The sequence below is a fragment of the Rhinoraja longicauda genome, chromosome 5 (assembly GCF_053455715.1).
Source record: "Rhinoraja longicauda isolate Sanriku21f chromosome 5, sRhiLon1.1, whole genome shotgun sequence".
Classification (NCBI taxonomy): domain Eukaryota; kingdom Metazoa; phylum Chordata; class Chondrichthyes; order Rajiformes; family Arhynchobatidae; genus Rhinoraja; species Rhinoraja longicauda.
Genome location: NC_135957.1, coordinates 82,008,661 through 82,021,878, shown reverse-complemented (window position 1 = coordinate 82,021,878; position 13,218 = coordinate 82,008,661). Strand labels below are relative to the sequence as shown.

At 49.4% G+C, this 13,218-nt stretch overlaps 1 protein-coding gene across 1 annotated transcript in view; it reads right to left on the bottom strand.

The window, feature by feature from the left end:
- Positions 1-3,765: 3,765 nt before the first annotated feature.
- The window catches only part of LOC144594068 (protein lin-28 homolog B-like), a 204,213-nt gene continuing 194,760 nt past the window's right edge, over positions 3,766-13,218 (bottom strand). The window contains exon 5 of the mRNA XM_078400250.1: positions 3,766-4,159. Within this exon, the coding sequence (XP_078256376.1) occupies positions 3,766-4,159 (394 nt within the window). The remainder of the gene's footprint in view (positions 4,160-13,218) is intronic.

Below are 13,218 nucleotides of genomic sequence, written 5' to 3'. Positions count from 1 at the left end.
ACTCCCCCAACATTGGGAACATTTTTCCTGCATCTAGCTTGTCCAGTCCTTTAATAATTGTATACGTTTCTATAAGATGTCCTCTCATCCTTCTAAATTCCAGTGAATACAAACCCAGTCTTTCCAATCTTTCCTCATATGACAGTCCCACCATCCCAGGGATTAACCTCGTGAACCTACACTGCACTGCCTCAATAGCAAAGATGTCCTTCCTCAAATTAGGCTAGTATCAGCTAATGCTGTTATGAACTCCTTTCCTGACTGTTCTGTTCTAGTTGGGAAAAGCCTAGCTTTGATGATTGTTGCTGTCTAAGGTTTAGATTTAGAGGGATATGGGCCAATCGCGGGCAGGTGGAACTAGTGTAGATGGGACATGTTGGCCAGTGTGGGCAAGTTGAGCTGTTGGGCCTGTTTGTATGCTGGCTCTATTTCCTGCTTGTTAGCTAATAATATAAATTTGATTATCATGGGCACCAATTAAAAAATATATCTCGGAGTGATTTTCACATAAGCGAGATCTTTAGTTTAGTTTAGCATTGAAACAAGCCCTTCGGCCCACCGAATCTGCACCGACCAGCGATCCCCACATATTAACACCACCCTACACACACTAGGGACACTTTTACACTTATACCAAGCCAATTAACCTACAAACCTGTACGTCTTTGGAGTGTGGGAGGAAACCGCACACGGAGAAAACCCACGCAGGTCACAGGGAGAACGTACAAACTCTGTACAGACGGCGCCCGTAGTCGGGATCGAACCCGGGTCTGTAGCGCTCTAAGGCAGCAAGTCTACCACCGCGCCACCGTGCCGCCCTTATCTTTAATGGGCTCTCTGAGCTTCCACTCTCTCATTGACGAAATAGACTGGTCACACCATTAAACATTTGGTTTAAATTCTCAGGGTATACTCCAATTCCAAAACCGATGCTCAGTGGGGTTTAAGTAATAAAATTCATGAGGGGAATAGGTAGAGTGAATGGCTTTTATCCAGGGTAAGGGAATCAAGAACCAAGGGACAAAAGTTTTAAGGTGTGAGGGGAAAGATTTATTGGGAACCCGAGAGGTAACTTTTCCACACAGAAGGAGGTGGGTGTATGGAACGAGCTGCCGGAAGAGGTGGTTCGAGGCAGGTAATATCGCAACGTTTAAGAAACATTTGGACAGGTACATGGATTCAACAGGTTTAGAAGGACATGGGCTAAATGCAGACAGGTGGGACTAATGTAGCTGGGATATTTTGGTTGGCGTAGGCAAGTTGGGCCGAAGGGCCTGTTTCCACACTGTATCACTCTATGACGTATGCATCTTGTAAACGGGTATTGGAAGTTGTAGGACAGACAGAAAATGCAGGAGTAACTCAGGCAGAATCCCTGGAGAAGTCCGTGTCTGTACGGAGCTTGTACTTTCTCCCCGTGACCTGCGTGGGTTTTCTCCGGGATCTCTGGTTTCCAATCACACTCCAAAGACAGACAGTTTTGTAGGTTAATTGACTTGGTATAATTGTAAATTGTTCCGAGTGTGTGTAGGTTAGTGTAAGTGCGCGGGGATTGCTGGGCTGGGCAAACACGATGGGCCGATGGGCCTGTTTCCGCGCTGTGTCTCTAAAACTAAACTTGGACAACTGACATCTCAGATCAGGACCGTTCTCCTGAATGAGAGGTGACGTTTTGGCAGGGACTATCCCGACATTTAAGAACCAGTTACACAGGTACACGTGGATAGGACAGAGGTTTGGAGGGATACGGACCAAACGCAGGCAGGTGGGACTTGTGTTAGCTGGGACATGTTGGCCGCTGTGGGCAAGTTGGGCCGAAGGGCCTGTTTCAACTCTATGGCTCCGCGACCCTTAGACAATAGACAATAGATTGATCCCAGATTGATTCCTGGGATGGCAGGACTTTCGTATGAAGAAAGACTGGATAGACTCGGCTTGTACTCGTTGGAATTTAGAAGATTGAGGAGGGATCCTATAGAAACTTACAAAATTCTTAAGGGGTTGGACAGGCTAGATGCAGGAAGATTGTTCCCAATGTTGGGGAAGTCCAGAACAAGGGGGTCACAGTTTAAGGATAAAGGGGGAAGTCTTTTAGGACCGAGATGAGAAAGTTTTGTTTCACACAGAGAGTGGTGAATCTGTGGAATTCTCTGCCACAGTGATGGATGTTTAGAGTGAGGGGGTGTTTGGAGCCACTGTGATGGATGTTGGTGTTGGGGTCGGGTGTCCTGTGTTCTTTTCTTTTTTGCTGTGTCTTGTGACTGCTGAAATTTCGTTCGGTATTTATACCGAATGACAATAAAGTTCTGTTATGTTATGTTATAGTTGAGGCCAGTTCATTGGCTATATTTAAGAGGGAGTTAGATGTGGCCCTTGTGGCTAAAGGGATCAGGGGGTATGGAGAGAAGGCAGGTACGGGATACTGAGTTGGATGATCAGCCATGATCACACTGAATGGCAGTGCAGGCTGGAAGGGCCGAATGGCCTACTCCTGCACCTATTTTCTATGTTTCTATAGGCTGCGGTTGAAGTGGTTCCTTCTACGAGGGCCACACTATAAGTGGAAGCTGAGAACCAAGGGAAATTCCAAGTTGTTGAATGCACTGTGGTTTAAGGCAACTTACTGAGGCTGGAATCTACTGACATTAAGTGAACCCTTTTAAAAAGAAATGTTGAACTAATACTGCATCTCTTGCAGAAACAAAGTCTGACCGCTGCCCTACAGAACACCAGCAGAAGTGGAGTGACATTCAAATCTCCACAGCACACTAATTCCTAATCTTTTCTTTTACATTGTAGACCTATATATATCGGGACATAGATATATATATATATTTATATGAAAGTATTCTACAGTGTTCACAGATTCGAGTTTAAGACACAATTAACATAAAATAAACTCCCTCCCCCCCACACACCTCAAAAAAAAAAAGCATTTGCATCACAGATACACAAACACATTCACATTATCTGTAGTTTCAACGAACCGAAGTTCGAGACAGAGGCTTCTACCTCAGCAGTGGCGTCGCCCAGAGAGGCAAGAACACTGCCCCGTATTAATTATTATTACACACAATCAGCGGACATCCAGCTAGACGCTCGCTGATTGCCTCGATAACCCCCCCCCCAACTCTGGCAGCATCGGTTTCTCGATTTCCTTTGGTATTCAACGCGTGTCAGGGGAGGCATCCATCGATCCGGCCCACCCGCCGCTCGGAGAGCGGGAGCTCCGATCGTAGTGTTTTCCGTATATATATATATATATTGCTTGGCTCGAAGTCCCCCCCCCCCCTCGAGAGAGAGAGAGAGAGAGAGAGAGAGAGCACCGGGAGAGAGTGGGTGAGGAAGTGTGCTCCCTATAAAAAGATTAGAAAAGTCAACGAAGAAAAGGCGCGCACACCGCCGGACCACCGGAACACGCGCCGGACCCACGGGCGGGCGCGTGCGTGCGTGCGTGCGCGCCGAGAGGCATCTCCTGCATATTTGGGTAGAAAATAGAGCACGTTGGACATTGCGCGCAAATTTAATCCAAACGACAAAACACCTTGCATTGTTTGAATGAAGTCTCGCTCGGCTCCTTCATCAGATCCTTTGTGCCCGTCGAAAGAGGTGGCAGCTTGAGTGATTTTGCTTCCCCTTCACTTCTGCAAGTTATGAGGTAGTTTGAGATCCTATTTGTTTTTTTTCTCTCATTATATATATATATGTATATATATATATATATATACGTATGTGTGTGTTTAACAAAAAGAACTTCAACGGAGGTCACTTGCTCTCTGTGTTTTTCCGTTTCTGAACCGCGGGCCCTTTCCTGCCGGGCTCTTCGGGACAGGCGGCGGCCTCGTGAGATGAATTGGCGGAGTTTTCCGACTCGGCCTTCCCCTCCTGCGGGCGAGCCGGGGCCGGAGGGCCTTGCAGCCCTCCCGCTTCCCTGGGGGGGAGAGCAGCCTGGTGGGAGGAGGGGGCGGAGGTGGTGGAAGGCTGAGGATCCACTTCGTGCTTTCCCTGAGGGGCGGGGAGCTGGGGGGGCAGTGGCAGTGTTTTGTGGGGACAGTTGGCCACCATGTGCGTGATGCTCTGGCAGTAATGGCACTTCTTTGGCTGAGGAGGTAGGCTGCATTCCTTCGCGTGGTGGTCCAGGCCTCCGCAGTTGTAACACCTGCACCAAAACAAAACAAGAGTCAAGACAGGTGCCCCAACTATTCTCACTCCCGATGTAAGGGACAAAGGGTGACGTCACCGCCCCGCGCCCCACGTGACCTCACCCAGCCAGTGGCCACATGCTCCCGCGCCACCAAAGGCGGCACCCGGGCCTCCAGGCCGACAGCGGCCCCCGGGCCAACAGTGTCCAGGCCCACAGTGTCCGGGCCTACAGTGTCCGGGCCTACAGTGTCCGGGCCTACAGTGTCTGGGCCTACAGTGTCCGGGCCTACAGTGTACGGGCCTACAGTGTCCGGGCCTACAGTGTCTGGGCCTACAGTGTCCGGGCCCACAGTGTCCGCCTACAGCTCCCCCCGGGCCTAACACGGTTCATGGGCGGTCCCGTACGGGACAAACCAATTTAGCCCAATATACGGGATGTCCCGGCTAATATGGGACAGCTGGCAACCCTAACCAACTACCACATAGCAGACATACAGCGAGGAAACAGGCCCACTGACCCATCTTGCCCACACCGACCAACATGTCCCATCTCCACTAGTCCCACCTGCCTTGCGTTTGGCCCATATACCTCCAAACCAGTCTGATCCATGTACCTGTCTAAATGTTCCTTAAATGTTGGGATAGTCCATGCCAAAACGTCACCTCTCAGTCTGGAGAACGGTCCCAATTTTTCCTCCCTCACCTTCAAACTATGCAGATTGGTTCTCAATTCCCCTACTCTGGGCAAGAGACTCTACCTTTACCTGATCTATTTCTCTAGATCTAAATACAGACTTTAGATTGTATAAGACGTTGGTGAGACCGCATTTAGAATATTGTGTTCAGTTCTGGGCACCATGTTCTTGGAAAGATATTGTCAAGCTTGAAAGGGTTCAGAAAAGATTTACGAGGATGTTGCCAGGACTAGGGAATGTGAGCTATCGGGAGAGGTTGAGTAGGCTAGGACTCTATTCCATGGAGCGCAGGAGGATGCGGGGAGATCTTATATGCAAAATCATGAGAGGAACAGATCGGGTAGATGCACAGAGTCTTTTACCCAGAGTAGGGGAATCGAGGACCAGAGCACATAGGTTCAAGGTGAAGGGGAAAAGATTTAATAGGAATCCGAGGGGTAACTTTTTCACAAAGAGGGTGGTGGGTGTATGGAACAAGCAGCCAGAGGAGGTAGTTGAGGCTGGGACTATCCCATCGTTTAAGAAACAGTTGGACAGGTACATGGATAGGGCAGATTTGGAGGGTTATGGACCAAGCGCAGGCAAGTGGGACTAGGGTAGCTGGGACATTGTTGGCGGGTGTGGACGGATTTGGCCAAAGGGCCTGTTTCCACACTGTATGACTCTATCACTCTATGACTTGGATGTATATAATGGCACATAGTTGGTCAGTTGCCAAACACTTCAACTCCCCCTCCCATTCCTTTCAGTCCTAGGCCTCCTCCATTGTCAGAGTGAGGCCCACATGCAAATTGGAGAAACAGCAGCTCATATTTCACTTGGGCAGCTTACAACACGGCTGTATGAATATTGATTCCACTCATATCAAGTTCTCATTGCATTGCCTCTCTCTCTGCCCCTCCCCAACCAGGTCGTCCTGCCAGTTCCACTGTTCGCATCCATATATCCCTCTGTTATCACCTCTTCCACAGCCAGCAATGGACCATTGTGGGCTCCACCTATCCTTGGTGGAGCCCACAATATAACCTATAACAACCTGTCCCTAAATACCACCAAGACCAAGGAGCTGATCATCAACTTCCGTAGGTCACACAAAGAGGAATACGCCCCGATCTTTATCAACAGTGTGGAGAGAGTGTCCAGCTTCAAGTTTCTGGGCACTCACATTTCGGAGGACCTCATATGGTCCAATAACACCGCTGCGCTGGTCAAGAGGGCACAGCAACGACTGTTCTACCTAAGAACACTGAAGAAGTCTGGTCTACCCCAACAGCTGCTGACGACATTCTACCGCTGCACCATAGAGAGCGTCCTAACGAATGGCATCCCTGTGTGGTATCTCAGCTGCACGGAGGCAGAGAGGAAATCTCTTCAGCGGGTAGTCCATAGAGCTCAGAGGACCATCCGAACACAGCTACCAGCCTTGGAGGGCATCTACAACACACGATGCCTCAGAAAAGCCACCAGCATCCACAAAGACTCTTCACACCCCTGCAACAGTCTGTTCGAACTTCTACCATCAGGCAGACGATACAAAACCATCTAAGCCTGCACCTCCAGACTCAGGAACAGCTTCATCCCCAGGGCCATAGCTGCTATGAACCGGTCCTGCTGAGCCGGATGGTCACATTGCACAGCGAACCGGCACAGATCTACTTGCACTTTATTCTGTTTTAAAACTGTTCCAATTTGTTTCATTGGGTTGTTTAAATGAATACTGACTAAATTAATTAATTTATTGCATCGTATGGGAGGCGCATTCCCAATCTCGTTGTATCCCTGTACAATGACAATAAAGATATATTGTATTGTATTGTATTGTCATTGGTTCCAGCTCCGATATGCTCTGAACCCCATCATACCTCTAGGTTCCCTCTCCCCTGACTCTCAGTCTGAAGAAGGGAACTCGACCCGAAACGCCACCTGTTCATTTTCTCCAGGGATGCCTCAACTAGTACAATGATACTTGCACATAGACTGGACATGCTCGATGCAGGAAAAATGTTCCCAATAGACAATAGACAATAGGTGCAGGAGGAGGCCATTGGGCCCTTCGGCCCTTCGAGCCAGCACCGCCATTCAATGTGGTCATGGCTGATCATTCTCAATCAGTACCCCGTTCCTGCCTTCTCCCCATACCCACTGACTCCGCTATCCTTAAGAGCTCTATCTAGCTCTCTCTTGATACTATATTTGTATATTATCTAACTTGGTTGGAGAACAAGCAAACAAAAGATTTTAACTTTCTTTCGGTACATGTGACAGAAATAAACTTCAGACTTTAGACTGTAGAGATACAACGCGGAAACTGGCCCCTTGGCCCAGCGAGTCCGTGCTGACCAGCGATCAGCCTTACACTAGCACTATCCTACACACTGGGGACAATTTGCAATGTTTACTGAAGCCAATTAACCCTAAAAACCTTCATGTCGGGCCGGCACGTCGGCGCAGCGGCAGAACTGCTGCCTCACAGCGCCAGAGACCCGGGTTCGATCTTCATCATGGGTGTTATCCGTGTGAAGTTTGTACGTTCTCCCTGTGGCCACGTGGGTTTGCCCCAGGGTGCTCCGGTTTCCTTCCACACTCCAAAGACGTGCAGGTTTGTAGGTAAATTGGCTTCTTGTAATATTGTTGCTAGTGTGCTTGTGTACAGGGGGTCGCTGGGCGGCGCGGATTCAGTGGGCCGAAGGGCCTGTTTACGCGCTGTATCTCTGAAGTCTAAAATCTAAACTGAAACTAAAACTATCACCGAATTCTGTGAAATCTGGAAAAGTGCCAAAAGTAAAACAGAGTTGTACAATTGTTTTTTTACAATCAGGAAACAGAAGACAGGTGGGATGTTTATTGTAGAATGAAATTCAGATTCATCGTCGGACAAAATGTAGAAGTTACCACAAGAGGGCAATATAGGTATAATTGTGTGCAGGTTTGGTCTCCCAATTTGAGGAAAGACGTCCTTGCCATTGAGGCAGTGCAGCGTAGGTTCACCAGGTTAATCACCGGGATGGCGGGACTGTCATATGAGGAAAGATTGGAAAGACTGGGCCTGTATTCACTGGAGTTTAGAAGGATGAGAGGGGATCTTGTAGAAACGTATAAAAATATAAAAGGACTGGACAAGCTAGATGCAGGAAAAATGTTCCCAATGTTGGGGGAGTCCAGAACTAGGGGCCACACAGTCTAAGAATAAAGGAGAGGCCATTTAAAACTGAGGTGAGAAAAAACTTTCTCACCCAGAGAGTTGTGAATTTGTGGAATTCTCTGCCACAGAAGGCAGTGGAGGCCAATTCATTGGTTGCATTTAAAAGAGAATGAGATAGAGCTCTAGGGGCTAGCGGAATCAAGGGATATGGGGAGAAGGCAGGCACAGGTTACTGATTGTGGATGATCAGCCATGATCACAATGAATGGCGGGGCTGGATCGAAGGGCCGAATGGCCTCCTCCTGCACCTATTGTCTATTGTTTATTTTCTAAGATACGTCACCTATCCATGTTCTCCAGAGATGCTGCCTGAGTAGGGTTGCCAACTTCCTCACTCCCAAGTAAGGGGCAAAGGGTGACGTCACAGCCGCACGCCCCATGTGACCAATCCCGGCCGCCATTGGTGGAGCGGGAGCACGTGGCCGCAGGCTGGGTGAGGTGACGTGGGGCGCGGTGACGTCACCCTTCGTCCCGAATTTGGGAGTGAGGAAGTTGGCGACCCTACTAATACGGGACAAGGGCGGTCCCCTACCGGGGCAAACCAATTTAGCCCAAAATAAGGGGATGTCCCGGCTAATGCGGGACGGTTGGCGAACCCGATGCCTGAGTTACCCCAGTACTTTGTGTCTGTGCATCCTATGTTATGGCAGGCTGTGGCCAGCAGGTAGAGCTGCTGAGCAAGTTTTCATGTTAAACAACCAGTCCGAGATTATGCTGGCTTACATTCAACAGTCGGTATTTCCCTGTTTAAATATTATGCAATATTTTGGCAAGTGTAAACTGCAAGTATGGGATTTCCCCACGTGTAAAGTCAAACACGGAAGTGCCGAACATAACAATGAGTGTAGCGTAAAACTGCTTGGAATTTAAAAGTGCTGGAGTAACTCAGCGGGTCAGGAAGCATCTCTGGAGAACACAGATAGGTGATGGTAGATGCATATTGCTGGGGTAATTCAACGGGTCAGGCAGCATCTCTGGATAGAAGGAATGGGTGACGTTTCGGGTCGAGACCCTTCTTCGTCTGAAGAAGGGTCTCGACCCGAAACGTCACCCATTCCTTACATAGAAACATAGAAAATAGGTGCCGGAGGAGGCCATTTGGCCCTTTGAGTCAGCACCGCCATTCATTGTGATCATGGCTATTTATTCACAGAATGCTGGAGTAACTCAGCAGGTCAAGCAGTATCTCGGGAGAGAAGGAATGGGTGACGTTTCGGGTCGAGACCCTACATCAGTCTGAAGAAGGGTCTCGACCCGAAACGTCTCCCATTCCTTCTCTCCCGAGATGCTGCCTGACCTGCTGAGTTACTCCAGCATTTTGTGAATAAATACCTTCGATTTGTACCAGCATCTGCAGTTATTTTCTTATACTAATTGTGATCATGGCTGATCATCCACAATCAGTAACCCGTGCCTGCCTTCTCCCCATATCCCTTGATTCCACTAGCCCCCAGAGCTCTATCTAACACTCTTTTAAATTCATCCAGTGAATTTGCCTCCACTGCCTTCTGTGGCAGGGAATTCCACAAAATTCACAACTGTCTGGGTGAAAAGGTTTCTCTCCAGAGATGCTGCCTGTCCCGCTGAGTTACTCCAGCATTTTGTGTCTACCTTCGATTTAAACCAGCATCTGCAGTTTCTTTTCCTACACGTGGATAGGTGATGGAGTCACAGAGTGATAGAGTGATACAGCACGTAAACAGGCCCTTGGACCAACTTTCCCACACTGGCTAACATGTCCCAGCTACACTAGTCCCACCTGCCTGTGTTTGGTCCATATCCCTCCAAACCATGTACCTGTCTAACTGTTTCTTAAAAGTTGGAAAGTCCCAGCCTCAACTATCTCCTCTGGCAGCTCATTCCATACACCCACCACCCTTTGTGTGAAAAAATTACCCCTCAGATTCCTATTAAATCTTTTCGGATCAGGACTGCCCCCCTTCAAATAAATGCTTCAGTGCTGACCAATATACTAGCTCCAAGTTATCCCACAAGCTGTACTTTGAATTTTTTTAATATACCCAGGTTTGGGTTGCCAACTTTCTCACTCCCAAATAAGGGACAAGTTGATATCACCGCCCCGCGCCCCACGTGACCTCACCCAGCCAGCGGCCACGTGCTCCTTCTCCACCAAAGGCGGCCGCCCGGGCCGGGAGGCGGGTTGCTATGCAACCTCCGTTAGGCGAATACACTCGGCCCCGCTCCCCGAACACACTCCGTTAGCCTACACTGTCCGGGCCTACAGCGGTCCTCGGGCCTACAATGTCCGGGCCTACAGTGTCCGGGCCTACAGTGCCCCCTGGGCCTAATACAGGACTAGGACAAACCAATTTAGCCCAAAATACGGGATGTCCCGGCTAATACGGGACAGTTGGCAACCCTAACCTAGGTATATATGCATTGTTGAGGCCGCACTGAGAGTATTGTGTTCTGTTCTGGGCAGCATGTTATAGGAAATGTAGTCAAGTTCGAAAGAGTACAGGGAAGATTTACAAGGATGTTCCCAGGACTCGAGGGCCTGAGCTATAGGGAGAGGTTGAGCAGGCTGGGACTATTCTTGGGAGCGCAGGAGGATGAAGGGCAATCTTATAGAGGTGCATAAAATCAAGAGAGAAGTAGATTAGGTGGACGCACAAGAGTCTCTGGTACTCGATTCCCAGACTCTGCACAGGAGTCTCTTGTCCAGAGTCTGGGAATCGAGAACCAGGGGTCGTAGGTTTAAGGTGAAGGGGCAAAGATTTAATGGGGATCTGAGGGGTGACTTTTTTCAACAGTCAATTTACAGTTATACCCAGCCATTTAGCCAACAATCGTGTACGTCTTTGGAGTGTGGGAGGAAACCGGAGCTCCCAGAGAAAACTCACGCAGGTCACGGGGAGAACGTAAACAAAAACTCTGCACAGACAGCACCCGTGGTCAGGATCGAACCCGGGTCTCTGGCGCCATAAGGCAGCAACTCTACCGCTACGCCCACATGTGAAGTATAAAGATGATTATTGGGCACCCTTGTCCACATCGCTCCTGTTGTTCAGCCACAGTGAGTTTCAGTTGATCCCTAGGATTACTTGCACTAGGGAACAATAGAACGGACCAATTTTCTGAACTGATCCCGATTCTGCCGCTGCACCTGTCTTTAATCTCGACGCCTTGGCCCTTGCACCTGCCTCTACCTAGTATACCACCGCGTATCTCTCTTTCTTTGCTATCTTTGCTAGGGTGGCGCAGCGGTAGAGTCGCTGCTTCCCAGCGCCAGAGACCCTGGTTCAATCCTGACTACCGGTGCTGTCAGTACGGAGTTTGTACGTTCTCCCCGTGACCGCGTGGGTTTTCTCCGGGTGCTCCGGTTTCCTCCCACACTCCAAAGTCGTGGAGGTTTGTAGGTTAATTGGCTTTGCTAAAAATTGTAATTTGCCCCACGTGTGTAGGATAGTGCTAGTTGGTACGGGGTGTTTAGTGTGTGTAGGAAGGAACTGCAGATGTTGGTTTACACTGAAGATAGACATGAAATTAGAAGGGCCGAATGGCCTCCTCCTACACCTATTGTCTATTGTCTATTGAAATGCTGGAGTAACTCAGTGGCCCAGGCAGCGTGTCTGGAGATAAAGAACAGGTAACGTTTCGGGTCGAGACCCTTCTTCAAATTGAGAGTGTGGGAAATGGGGGTCTAGGGATATGGAGGAGTAAGGAGTAGGGTTGCCAACTTCCTCACTCCCAAATACGGGACAAGGTGTCGTCACCGCCCCGCTCCCCACGTGACCTCACCCAGCCAGCGGCCACGTGCTCCCGCTCCACCAATGGTGGCCGCCCCGGGCCGGGCGGCCTCCATTGGCGGAGCGGGAGCACGTGGCCGCTGGCTGGGTAAGGTCACGTGGGGCGTGGGGCGGGGCGGTAATGTCACCCTTTTACCCTCATTTGGGAGTGAGGAAGTTGGCAACCCTACTAATACGGGACAAGGGCGGTCCCGTAAGGGACAAACTAATTTGGCCCAAATCACGGGATGTCCCGGCTAATACTGGACAGTTGGCAACCCTAGTAAGGTGTGAAAACGACAGATCAAAGCAGAATATGTGTAAACGTTGAGTTTAGTTTCAAGATGCATCATGGAAACAAGCCCTTCGGCCCCACCGAGTCTGTGCCGACCACAATCACCCCAAACACCAGCACTATCCTAAACACACTAGGGACAATTTACAAATTTTTACAGACGGCAACTAACCTACAAACCTGCTTGTCTTTATAGTGTGGGAGGAAACCGGAGCACCCGGAAAAAACCCACACGATCAAGGGGAGAACGTACGAACTCCGTACAGACAGCACCCGTAGTCAGGGTTGAACTCGGACCTCTGGCGAATGTGTGTTTGAGTTTGAGTCTGTGTTTTGTTCATTGTCACGTGTACCGAGGTACAGTGAAAAGCTTTTGGTTGCGTGCTAACCAGTCAGCGGAAAGACAATACATGATTACAATGGAGCTGTCCACAGTGTACAGATACTTATGAAAGGGAATAACGTGCATAACGTTTAGTGCAAGATAAAGAGAGTAAAGCCGGATCAAAAAGATGTACAGGTTTGTAGGTTAATTGGCTTCAGCAAAAATTGTAAATGGTCCCTAGTGTGTAGGATAGTGCAAGTGAACGGTGACCACTGTTCGGCACGGACTCGGTGGACCGAAGAACCTGTACCCATGCTGTATCTTTGAAAGTTGAAGGTATTTATTCACAAAATGCTGGAGTAACTCAGCGGGTCAGGCAGCATCTCAGGAAAGAAGGAATGGGTGACGTTTTGGGTCGAGACACTTCTTCAGACTGATGTCAGGGGGGCGGGACAAAGGAAGGATATAGGTGGAGACAGGAAGATAGAGGGAGATCTGGGAAGGGGGAGGGGAAGAGAGGGACAGAGGAACTATCTAAAGTTGGGGAAGTCGATGTTCATACCGCTGGGCTGCAAGCTGCCCAGGCGAAAAATGAGGCGCTGTTCCTCCAATTTCCGGTGGGCCTCACTATGGCACTGGAGGAGGCCCATGACAGAAAGGTCAGACTGGGAGTGGGAGGGGGAGTTGAAGTGCTCGGCCACCGGGAGATCAGTTTGGCCAACGCGGACCGAGCGCAGGTGTTGAGCGAAGCGATTGCCGAGCCTGCGCTTGGTTTCGCCGATGTAAATAAGTTGACATCTAGAGCAGCG